This window comes from Procambarus clarkii, chromosome 22 (assembly GCF_040958095.1).
Source record: "Procambarus clarkii isolate CNS0578487 chromosome 22, FALCON_Pclarkii_2.0, whole genome shotgun sequence".
NCBI lineage: Eukaryota > Metazoa > Arthropoda > Malacostraca > Decapoda > Cambaridae > Procambarus > Procambarus clarkii.
In genome coordinates, this window is record NC_091171.1 from 8,080,888 (window position 1) to 8,093,686 (window position 12,799).

Sequence of the window (12,799 nt, forward strand, 5' to 3'; positions counted from 1 at the left end):
CCGGACCAACCGGGCTGTGGTGGGTATGTGGGCCTGCGGGCCGCTCCAAGCAACAGCCTGGTGGACTAAACACTCTCAAGTCAAGCCTGGCCTCGGGCTGGGCTTGGGGAGTAGAAGAACTCCCAGAATCCCAACAAGCAAGTATCTCTATGGCTCATTTGGGCACTCAGTTTCCACATGTGTCCCCTAGTGCGTGTGGGGCCCTTACACACACACACACACACACACACGTCCCCTAGTGTGTGTGTGTGTGTGTGTGTGTAATTACCTAAGTGTAGTTACAGGATGAGAGAGACGCTCGTGGTGTCCCGTCTTCCCAGCACTGTCATATAACGTTTTGAAAGTGTGTGTGTGTGTGTGTGTGTGTGTGTGTGTGTGTGTGTGTGTGTGTGTGTGTGTGTGTGTGTGTGTGTGTGTGTGTGTGTGTGACAGTGACGAATGAGGTGTAAACAAGAGGAGTGTTTATCAGTAGAGTTGTAAGGGTGTATGTTGTGTACACGAGGTGAAGGCCCAGACGCTCTGGGTCACATCCATGCATGTTTAGTGATGTTATCTCAGTGTGAGAGAAGATGAATTGTGTTGATCTAGTTAAGGTGAACAGATTGGGTGGCTCCAGATGATTTAAGGCTCAGGAGCTGGTCATTAGACTTTCGTCTTGTTTTGCATCTTTAATCTAGGATGCCTCGGTTATATTTTATTCCTTTGATATATATTTTTCTCCTGTGTGTTGTAATGAACGTTTTTTTGCACACAGGTCAAGGCAAGGTCCAAAAATTGCACAGTAAAATAATAACATACTAGAACGAGCGATATGGTGGGAAATGCAAAATAGAACCAGTGAAGAGTAGAGGTACCATAGGCACAATCAGAGAACACTGAACATCAGAGGTCCACGCTGTTCAACACCCCAGCAAGCATTAGAAATATTGCCGGAACAAGGGTGGATGTATTCAAGAGTTCTTGCAAGAAGTGCCGGTTAAACTAGGAAGGAGAACACGCTGGACCTCATTTTCACCAATAATGATGAATTGATCAGAAACATGATGATTACAAATACCTGTTACCCAGATCACAACTTAATTGAAGTTGATACCTGATCAACCAGGCTGTGATTCAAACGTCAGGCTGAGAGATTCGTCCTTAAGCTGTCTTAGGCAAAGGTCAAAGCCGGGATCTTCGTCGGACCTCAGATAATGAAGATCCTGGAGTGGAAGGATCGTCATTATCGTTTTCCTTCAAGGAAGGAAAAAGCTGGTTGGAACAGCTTTGTAGCAGTGGTTCGGGGCTTCTTGGACAATAACAGGACCGAAAACTGTGGAGCTGGTTGAGAGTGTTGAAGAACTACGGCACAGTGGGCTGCAGGATGTCCTTCACAGTCCATATCCCTGATGCTCATCCCCATAAACTGAAGGGGAAAATGTGGCCGTACTCGAGGAGCAAGGCGAGTGCTCCACCGGGGGATGTACGGCACTTACAACACATGACCACAACGTCGTGGGAGGCGGCTACATTTGTGCTACCATTCGTGACAATTATTTATAGTATAATCGTGTTCCTGGGCATACTTGGATCAGTGTGTTTGTGATCGTTGTTGCGTATAATCGTAAGTCTCGAAAACTTTTGTAGTTATTTTTGCAGTCGTTTCTGAATAACTTTAGTACGAACACATGTTAATTGTAATTGATATACATTTTTTTCTGACTTTGTGAATGAAAAGGCTCAACTTTGCCCGCCTTCTCATTGGTAATGAATACATTTTAAAACATGATTGTCCTGATCACAAAAGCAAAGTTTAGGGGAAACAATAACCATTTTCAATACTTGTCAGGCATAAGCAATTAGAGAATAAGATTACCCCAAGAAGAAAAATTGGTATGTGTGAATTATTATGTCTTGTATTAGGCTACTCCAAAAAGTAATTATATAATTTTTTTCAAAATACGCATTATGACTTTCTGGTGATAAAGTAGGTGAGTGACACAATTAGAGGATTGGATTGGATTTGGAACAAGTTCCTCTAACATTTCCCAGCTATAGATTATTATGAGGTATCCCTCGTGCAAGAGCTGCCAGGACTGGGGCGAGGTGGTGGGAGTGACGGCGGCCACAGGTCATAATTCACATCTGGAAAATATTAGAGGAACTTCTTCCAAATGTGCTGAGTGAGACGGCGCCTCGCGATACCTGGACGCCTGGCAGAATGTGCACAGTTGCGCCATTGAAAAGTACGGATGCAATAAGTGCACAAAAAATTCTATGAACATGAAGAGCTTATTAAGGCCCTTCAACACCGTGTAAGTATATGGCATTACTGAACACGCCTCTTAACTGTGTACAAGAGGTAACTGGATAAACACTCCTCAAGCGTTCAGAAATCCAGAAACCCAGACAACCAATCGAGGCTGATTAAAATAAAACGTCAATATTATGTTTTATTTATATATTAATACGTGAAGTATTAGGTTGGGGGACGGGTTGAGTGGACCAGGAGGCCGGGCGGGAGACCAGGCCTCGGGGACGCTCAACCTCGCCCGCCACAAAACTTACAGTAAGGGCAGACACCATATAAGTATGCAGATGGATGAAAGGTAGGTGTATAAATAAGGTACAGAGCATGTAAATTGGATAAAATAAGATTTAGAAAAGAAATGGGGGAAAAAAATGGCTTGAAAACGGGGGTTGGGAATTGTATGAAATACGATGATTTGACTGGCAACATAATTGATAACGGGTCGCTGGAGTGTTTCAAGCACAGGTTAAACACAGCCCGTATGAAGGATGTGGTTGGATATAAATAGAAACTGCCAATACGACTCGAGCAGTTTCCTCATTTCTTGAGCAGTTCTCGCGTTCTTAACCCTCCTCCCCCCCCCCCTTCGTTCACAAACACTTTCACCAAAATCCATTATTTTGGTGATAAGTTTGTGTCACAGTTTCCTCAACTTAAGCTTGTACATTTGTGTTCCTTTAGTTGCATTTACCACTTGAGCGTGAAGACGTCTGCAGCCTACTGATGTCTTCTAGGGAAGTTATGATATATTGTATGTCGGTGTATATTGTATGTCTCGGTATTATTTATTAATACATATTATTTATTATTACAGGTAAGGCGAGGCTCGAAGTCGATTTGGCCCTGGAAGAAAGAGGTAAGGTCACTACGTCATCGCCAGTTACGTTGCTGACGTCAGTACTACAGTGATGACGTCACTCATGGCGCGGTCACGCCCACGCAGGAAGTGTAGGCGAGAGGGATTGTGCCTGGGGGATGGGGGAGGGGGGGGGGTGAGGGAAATGCATGGAAAGTGTGTGGAAAGTGGGAGGGCCAGGGGAGGGTGAGTGGGGTGATGAGTAAGAATGCAAGTGTGTGGTGTGGGTGTATGGGTGTACACTCACCTAAGTGTGCTTGCGGGGGTTGAGCTCTGGCTCTTTGCTCCCGCCTCTCAACCGTCAATCAACAGGTGTACAGGTTCCTGAGCCTGTTGGGCTCTATCATATCTACATTTGAAACTGTGTATGGAGTCAGCCTCCACCACATCACTGCCTAATGCATTCCATCCGTTAACTACTGACACTGAAAAAGTAAGTTCCTTCTAACGTCCCTGTGACTCATGTGGGTACTCCGCTTCCACCTGTGTCCCCTTGTTCGCGTCCCACCAGTGTTGAATAGTTTATCCTTGTTTACCCGGTCGATTCCTCTGAGGATATTGTAGGTTGTGATCATGTCTACTCTTACTCTTCTGTCTTCCAGTGTCGTAAGGTGCATTTCCCGCAGCCTTTCCTCGTAACTCATGCCTCTTAGTTCTGGGCACTTACTGCTTTACTACCGTCAATGCATTATATGAGGACCTGGTCAGTGACCAGGTCCTCATATAATGCATTGACGGTAGTAAAGCAGTAAGTGTTTCTGAATGGTATAACACTTACTGCTTTACTACCGTCAATGCATTATATGAGGACCTGGTCACTGAAGTAACCGCTTTTTATGACAATGTTGTAAAATCCGCAAGACCCAAACCAATGAGGAAGGGACAGAGGTGGTTCACTGACTCACGCCTTATGCCCCTGCATGACAGAGTTCTATTCCTAGCTGAGCAGTATAAAACACATAAAACAGCTGACACCCTCAACATATTTCTTAAAGCCAGCCGAGAGTTTAGAGAGCTAAAGGAACAGGTGTATAACCAGCACTGGGAACAGTTTCTGCAAGGCATCAATCATGCAACATCCTCATCCCAAATGTGGAATAAAATTAAAAAGATTTCTCGTCCTAGCAGTCGTCAGCTTGATCACCATTCACCTGTAGACTATGCCGACATGCTGCTTCAGCAATATGCAAGCACTGCTAGTATAAGCAGCCTGCCCCTAGATGTGCAAAACTATCTGGCTAGTACTAAAATAAATCGTAACTTCAATATTGAAATTGCCTGTAGTGAAATAGGGCCTGATGATAACTATGGCATAACCCCCTTTGAAATTAAAAATGCACTCAAGAAAGGTAAGGCTACCTCTCCTGGAGAGGATGGCATCACATACAACACCATGAGAGTACTTGCTGAGCTGCCAAATAGCCCTTTGCTAGAATTGTTTAATCAAAGTCTAAGGCAGGGTGTTTTACCTGACCGCTGGACACAGGGACTCATAATACCCATACCCAAGCCTAATTCACAAAAATTTAGACCCATTTCTCTGACGTCGTGCATGTGCAAAGTTCTTGAGAGAATTATTCTCGACAGACTAATGTTTCAAATCAAGCCCCACCTTGCCCCTAACCTGTATGGTTTCCTTCCTGGAAGAAGCACACAAACTTGCTTTGCTGAGTATTTTATCAGAGGGGGACCAAACTCTCGGGCGGCATTTATTGATCTCCAAACTGCTTTTGATACAGCAAACAAAGAAATAATCCTAGAACAGCTAGCCTCTTTTGGAGTTAAGGGAAGACTGTTGACATGGCTCAGGGGGTACCTGAGTAACAGAACCGCCTCAGTCCTTTTCAAGGGGGTCAAAAGTAAACTCTGTGCACCCTTTGAGTTGGGTACACCCCAGGGTGGAGTGCTAAGTCCCACACTGTTCAATGTTCTGATGCACAAATTAACAATTGATATTCCCACACTACCTGACGAAGCCGTCATTTGTTATGCCGATGATATATGCATTGTTGCAAATTCCCAAACTAGACTGCAAGCTCTACTTGATTCATTCGCTGCTAAAAGCATTGAATGTGGTCTTGTTATCTCTATAACTAAATCCAGAGTTCTCCATCCCAAAGAGAAAACTCATGTCCCTATAGCTTTCAAGGTCAACAACCAGAACATTGAAACGTGTGGGCAGCACAAATACCTTGGAGTTGGTATTAACAGTGACATTGTAAATGATCTACACCGTAGGTTAAAAGAAAGACTAAAACCATTGAGAACACTTACTGGTAAGGATATTGGTATCAATATTAAATATGCTAGACTATTCTATATGATGTTTGTTAGATCTCTCGTTGATTATAATGCTCTGCACTTAATTAATTTCCCCTCCTCTGTGTTGGACAAACTTGAAGTAATACAGAACGAGGCCATGAGGATAATTCTTGGTGCCCCAAGATGCACAAGAATCATCAACATGAGGGAAGAACTGAAGTTTCCAACCATACTAGAGAGAATAATGCAAGTTAACACTACCTTCTGTCTTAAAGTCATGAGAGATCCTACATCTCCTACATTGCTCAGAGACAAATTATTTAGTGCTGTTAACACCCTTTTGACTGGTGCCGACATACCAACTCACTCCTTTTATGATAATTGGCTGAGAAACAATGCTTACAATCTCATTAAACTTAACATTCCTTTTAAGTGCAATCTACCAGTCTCTGATATTCCTCTTTATCTGTACCCCACCATTCAAGTATCATACACACCTGTCACCAAGAAAGATAATGAGAATCTTGCTCTACTCAAAGCTGTCACTCTTGAAACAATTGCCTCCTCCATCGAGAGTCTAAGATCTCACGAGCACTGTGTCTACACCGACGGCTCAGTCCAGTCTTCTACTGGACGGACTGCAGCGGCATGTAGGTTCTATAGAAATAATATTTGCACAAAGTCTGTCAGTGTCAGGCTAAACAACTGGCTGACCTCCACACAAGCAGAACTAGCAGCATTACATTTAGCAACCAGCACATTAAAAAATATTGGAGGAGGAATAATATTCTGCGATTCAAAGTCTGCTCTTCAAGCAATCGAAAACTTCTCTTGGAAGATCGACAGCAAGAACCTCATACTCCCAATTATAAATGACCTAATTGATGCACAGAGTAAAGGGTCTCGAATTTCCTTTGTATGGATACCTTCACACATAAATATAACCCATCATAATGAGACAGACATTGCAGCCAAATTAGCGTGTAACAAGTTTGAAGTTGAATTAGATCTAGGTATCCCTATCTCTGCTGTCAAAACTGTATTGGTCCAAACATTCAGATCTGATAGGAAAGAACTTACTGACTCCCAACGACCTGAAAGTACTAGTATAAAAAGCTATGATTTGTTCAGATCTGAAACCTACATCTATGGACAGCACAAAACGTCCACTAGACTGTGCGACACAGTGGTTGCAAGGATCAGGTTGGGTTACCGTTACCTGTGGCAGGTGGCTGCAGGTGACGGGTCTCCCAATCCTGAGCACTCCAGTTGCAAACTCTGTGAGCAGGAACTACGGCATGATCTCCCGCACTACATCACTGAATGCCCAATTATTAGACCTTTCAGACCAGTTGGCATGAGGTACCTGGAGCTTTGCAATTACTTTATTCACTCTCGTATTCTTGAAGATATCCTCACAGTATACCCAAAATTTGCCAGTGCAGGCTATTAAACACATGACTCTGTATGACTAACCATCCTGCGAGATGGGGACTTGTATTACCACTGCTACCTTATTCAATCTTGTGTTGTTGATATCCTCAAAATGCATCCGGAGTCTGCCAGTGCAGACCGCTAATCACATGCCTCTGTATGACTAACCATCCTGTGTGATGGGGATTTTATAGCATCACCTAGTTAGTTTTTTTTGACACACTGTACTCCACTTCATATAGTCTAGGGTAGCTGCACTAATGCAGATGTACCTAATATGTTAATAAAAAAAAAAAAAAAAAAAAAAAAATTCTGGGACTAATCTAGTGGCATACCTTTGGACTTTTTCCAGCTTCGTCTTTGTGTGTGGGTGGGTGTGGGGTTGTGTGTGGGTGTGGGGGTGGGTGTGGGGTTGTGTGTGTGTGTGTGGGTGGGTGGGTGTGGGGTTGTACTCACCTAATTGTACTCACCTAATTGTGCTTGCGGGGGTTGAGCTTTGGCTCTTTGGTCCCGCCTCTCAACTGTCAATCAACTGGTGTACAGATTCCTGAGCCTACTGGGCTCTATCATATCTACATTTGAAACTGTGTATGGAGTCAGCCTCCACCACATCACTGCCTAGTGCATTCCATTTATTAACTACTCTGACACTGAAAAAATTCTTTCTAACGTCTCTGTGGCTCATCTGGGTACTAAGTTTCCACCTGTGTCCCCTTGTTCGTGCCCCACCCGTGCTGAAGAGTTTGTCTTTGTCCACCCATTAGGGAGCCGATCGGCCGAGCGGACAGCACACTGGACTTGTGATCCTGTGGTCCTGGGTTCGATCCCAGGCGCCGGCGAGAAACAATGGGCAAAGTTTCTTTCACCCTGTGCCCCTGTCACCTAGCAGTAAAATAGGTACCTGGGTGTTAGTCAGCTGTCACGGGCTGCTTCCTGGGGGTGGAGGCCTGGTCGAGGACCGGGCCGCGGGGACACTAAAGCCCCGAAATCATCTCAAGATAACCAAGATAACCCTGTCAATTCCCCTGAGAATTTTGTAGGTGGTTATCATGTCTCCCCTTACTCTTCTGTTTTCCAGGGATGTGAGGTTCAGCTCCTTTAGCCTTTCCTCGTAGCTCAATCCTCTCAGTTCCGGGACGAGCCTGGTGGCATACCGCTGAATCTTCTTTAACTTTGTCTTGTGTTTAACTAGGTATGGACTCCAGGCTGGAGCTGCATACTCCAGGATTGGTCTTACATAAGTGGTATACAGGGTTCTGAAAGATTCCTTACACAAGTTTCTGAAGGCAGTTCTTATGTTGGCCAGTCTAGCATATGCCGCTGATGACATTCTTTTGATGTGCGCCTCTGGGGACAGGTTCGGTGTGATATCAACCCCCAGATCCTTCTCTCTATTTGATTCTTGCAGGATTTCCCCTCCCAGATGATACCTTGTGTTCAGCCTCCTGCTCCCTTCGCCTAATTTCATCACCTTACACTTTCCAGAGTTGAACTTCAGCAGCCATTTTCTAGACCATTCCTCCAGTTTATCCAGGTTTATCCTACCTCCAGTTAAGGGATATCCTTATCCAGTTTATCCTACCTCCACCAAGTACTCAAAGGTCAGTACACTGTGGTCACTCATTCCTATGGGGGCTTCAACTTTGACTTCCCTTATTTCTGACTCATTCAGGGTGAATATTAAGTCGAGTCTAGCTGGTTCATCATTGCCTCTCATTCTTGTGGGTTCCTTGACATGCTGGCTCAGAAAATTCCTTGTTGCCACTTCCAAGAGTTTAGCTCGCCACGTATCTGCACCACCATGTGGGTCCCCATTCTCCCAGTCTATCTTTCCATGGTTGAAATCACCCATGATTAAGAGTCTTGAGCCATTCCTGCAGGCAACTGAAGCTGCTCTCTCTATTATATTAATGGTTGCCATGTTGTTCCTATCAAACTCCTGTCTAGGTCTTCTGTCATTTAAGGGAGGGTTGCAAATGACTGCCACTATTATCTTAGGTCCACCCATTGTTATAGTTCCTGTTATGTAATCTCTGAATCCGTCACAGCCCGGAATTTCCATCTCATCAAAACTCCAGTCCTTCCTTATCAGCAGGGCCACTCCTCCACCTCCTCTCCCTTCCCTCTCTTTCCTTACTATATAGGAGTCCTTTGGAAACACAAAGTTGTGTGTGTGTGTGTGTGTGTGTGTGTGTGTGTGTGTGTGTGTGTGGGTGTGGGTGTGTGTGTGGGTGTGTGTGTGGGTGGGGGTGTGGGTGTGTGTGTGTGTGTGTGTGTGTGTGTGTGTGTGTGTGTGTGTGTGTGTGTGTGTGTGTGTGTGTGTGTGTGTGTGTGTGTGTGTGTGGGTGGGGATGAATTAGAAGTGTTGGTTACCGTCAATGTGGGTGTATATATTATGTGGTAGGAGTGGGTGTATTCAACCCATCCTTGTACTATGTGCACCATAGTACAAACATTGACATTCTAAGCAATTACATAGTAGAACTTTGTACTATTCACTTTACAGTCCCAACAAAAAATGAAGCTAAAAAAATAAATTAAATATTCCTAGGCCAGGTATAGCACACACACATGTACTACTGTATATTAGGCCTCAGATATCGTGTATTAGGCCTAGGAAGGTTAAATTATGTTTGTCTTTGCATCTTCAGTAGAAAATAGTTTTCCAGTTTGTCCAAATTCAATAGTACCGATTTATATTTTTCAATTGCGCTGCACGTCGGTATATGTACTATAGTCCTCAGTCTTCCTATGAAATTGAAATAAGTTTATTGATGTAAAATACACACAAAGGGATGAGGTAGCTCAAGCTATTCTCACCCCGTTCAGTACATCGTGTTAATACATACATATAAACACATCACAAACAATAAACATATTACCAAACATTCTGAGCTCTTCCTATGAGTATTACCCAAACTTGAGGATGGGCTGTTGTAGTCGCGTATGCGCGCCTACATGCGAGTACAAAGCCAATCACGTATACACACCATGGTTGTATAATGTGCACCCGGTAGTAGTACTGGGGCCTCTGTGTACATTCACTCTGTATGGAGACCAATATGCCTCTCTACCTGTTGTTTACCTGTAGTCACTTTTGACAGTTCTCCTCGAGTCGTGATTGTCGAGTGGTTGCAGCCAGTGTGAGTGAGATTGCAGCCTGTATTGTCAGAGTGCAAGCAGCCTGACAATATAGTCTGGTTGACCGGACCATCAAGCAGGAGACCTGGTCAGAGACCGGGCCACGGGGACGTTGATCCTAGGAACTGGTAAGGTAGAGCGGTGAGGCTGGTCTTGTGAGGAAGGGAGGGTGGTGGTGTTGCTGGGAGCGGCCGACAGACCCTGGTGGCCAGTGGTGTTCGTCCTTCCTCGTGGGAGATGACCTACACACCACCCGGCTCCTCCGGCACTTCTCCCAAGAACTTGTTTAATTGTTTCTTCAAGGGGCCAGACAGCTGAGTGGACAGCGCCTCGGATGCGTAGTCATAAGGTTCCGGGTTCGTCGATCCCCGGTGGAGGCAGAAACAAAAGGCCAGTTTCTTTCACTCTGATGACCCTGTTACCTAGCAGTAAATAGGTACCTGGGAGTTAAACAGCTGCTACGGGCTGTTTCCTGGGGGGTGTAACAAAAAGGACGCCTGGACGAGGACCGGGCCGCTAGGACGCTAAGCCCCGAAATCATCTTATGATAACCTCAAGATAAGTCCATCATTGTTCCGTCAATATGTTTCATACTTGCTGGAAGAGTTTTGATCAACCATGTAGCTGGAAGTCCATACTGCGCTCTCTAGTTATGCCTCTTGTACCTCTGCTCCTCTCTGGTTCTCTCCTGTTTGTGAGTGAGTGAGTACCGAGCCAGACCTCTAGGCGAGAAGGTAGGCTACACAAGCTGGGATTTATAGTTTTGTCTGAGTAGATGCGCAAGGACCACAATAGTAGTTTTTAATGGCTTTAGGAGCTCGCCTCTACTAGATAGAGAAAATACACATTTTGGGATCCTGATTTGTATTGAGACTTTGATTATCGAGGCCATTAAGTTTAGACTGACCAGGAAGGGGCTCACACTAAGTGTTGGTGAGGGGGACTGGCTAGATAGTGGGGTGTAAGAGTTTACCGGCCCGGGAGCACCAGCCTTGTCGTCGGGGTGAGGAGCTCAGGTGGAGCCAGGCTGCCAGCTAGTGCGGGGCGTGGCTGGCGCGGGGAGAAGCGCAGGGGGCGCGGCGCGGCCACTGAACTCTTGGCTCCATTATCACTGTGTTGTGACGCCTCGCTACTCTTGGCTGGGTTGTGTGTGAGGGGAAATAAACCAGACAAACCTTTGATACCAGCGTTGGAGAATATTGCAACTCTTGTCGGACGTAAACAGGTCGGTCATGCACTTGTTTGCCTGGAGTCGTCGTGTGGTGTCATCATGGTTTTATGAAGTCATGGCTTCTTTGTGGTGGTTGAGTGTAGTAATGTGGAGGTGGAGGTGGAGAGGTAACCCGCAGTGTGGTTGTGAGAGCGTGTAGGGGAGTCTTGCTTACGCTGTCCCTGCATGGTGGCGTGCAACAAGGATCACGCCACCAAGCTGGCATTAAACTTGCTCCATAACTAATGCCGTTATCCTTGTTAATCCGCCATTCAAGCAGGGAAGTTGACCATTACCAGCTGTTGAAGTTACTCGTTAGTGACGTGGCTGAGTGGGCGGGGGAAGAATGGATGGATTAGTGGTGGGTGTATGGGGGAGAGAGGGGGTGGGACGGAGGGAATGAGGGGGAAGGAGAGGGGGTATGGTGAGAGTTCAGTAACTAACGAGGCCATTCGCGTCGTGAGCTTGTTGTCCGTGGAAATGACGTAGCAGCAGGAACTTATCTTCAGTGACTTATAAATAATCACGGAACTAATTATATATCATTGAATGTCTGGTGATTCAATCAGTGATTAGCAGTCATTCACCTTGAACAGTCAGGTTTGGTCACCAGTGTGTTGAGAACATTGCTCACTGGCTTCTTGGACTGTTATCACAAGTTGGCCGGGCTTGGGGGAGTAGAACTCCCTACACCTTCTCCAGGTATGGTCCAGGTGCTCCGTGGAGCCTCCCCGGGGCTGGTGAGTGTAGTGTGTGGCAGGGTGGGCTCCAGGCGGGGGGAGCTGCTCCCTCAGAGCCATTGACCGCCACCTTACACCATTATAGTGTGCTTCACAACACGGGCGCCGCTTCTCTCTTATACCAATATAGTGCCTGTATAGTTTGCCCATTTTTCTGTATTAAAATGATGGATTTTTTTGTTTCCATATTTTTATCTTACTAAAATTTCTTGTCCATTTCCACATTTACATTTATATGGGACATTTACAAATATGGTGGCTTCATTGTTTGCTTGTTTGGACTGGAATCGGTAAACTAATAGAGTTGGTTTCCTGTTTGTCAGTTGTCCGATGGAGAACGCTTATCGGTGCCTTGGGTCATAGTTGATGGTAGTTAGTGGCCGGGGAAGAGTGGTGTCGTCGCCTGTGCTGGTGGTCACAGAGAACACCTTCAGTAATGAGTGGGGCTGCCGGTAATGTGGCTTCCCTCTCGAGTGGGGAGTGGTTCAACGGGGGAAGGTTTGAAGATTACAGTGTTATTGTGGTGTGGGTGCTGCGTGGCCAGATGACCTGGAGGGCAGAGTAGTCTGTGAAGCCCCTTCTTCTTCACCAAGGATTGCAGATTTTAGTGTTATACTCAAATTCTATGTCAGTTGGAATATAACCAATCACAGGCAAGCAGGCCTCTGACGTCATGCCAGACAGAGGAGCATCAGCCATGCTCCCAGCAGCCTCAGTTATCCTCACAGACTCGGAGTAGGTGGACCTCGGCTGGCCAGATATATACCTTGTTGTCTCGGTCAATAAATATACAGAAGCAACTACGGTGTCTACATTCAACCCGAACAAGGCAAACGAATATTAGCACCTAGTCAAGGACCGATCAT

The 12,799-nt window shown here is 45.6% G+C and overlaps 1 protein-coding gene across 26 annotated transcripts in view; it reads left to right on the forward strand.

Moving 5' to 3' along the window:
* Positions 1-12,799, forward strand: part of LOC123756928 (ankyrin-2) — a 982,618-nt gene that overhangs the window by 110,638 nt on the left and 859,181 nt on the right. For all 26 annotated transcript variants that reach the window (XM_069329388.1, XM_069329393.1, XM_069329412.1 and 23 more), the window contains exon 2: positions 3,105-3,146. In XM_069329388.1, coding sequence (XP_069185489.1) covers positions 3,105-3,146 — 42 coding nt within the window. The remainder of the gene's footprint in view (positions 1-3,104; positions 3,147-12,799) is intronic.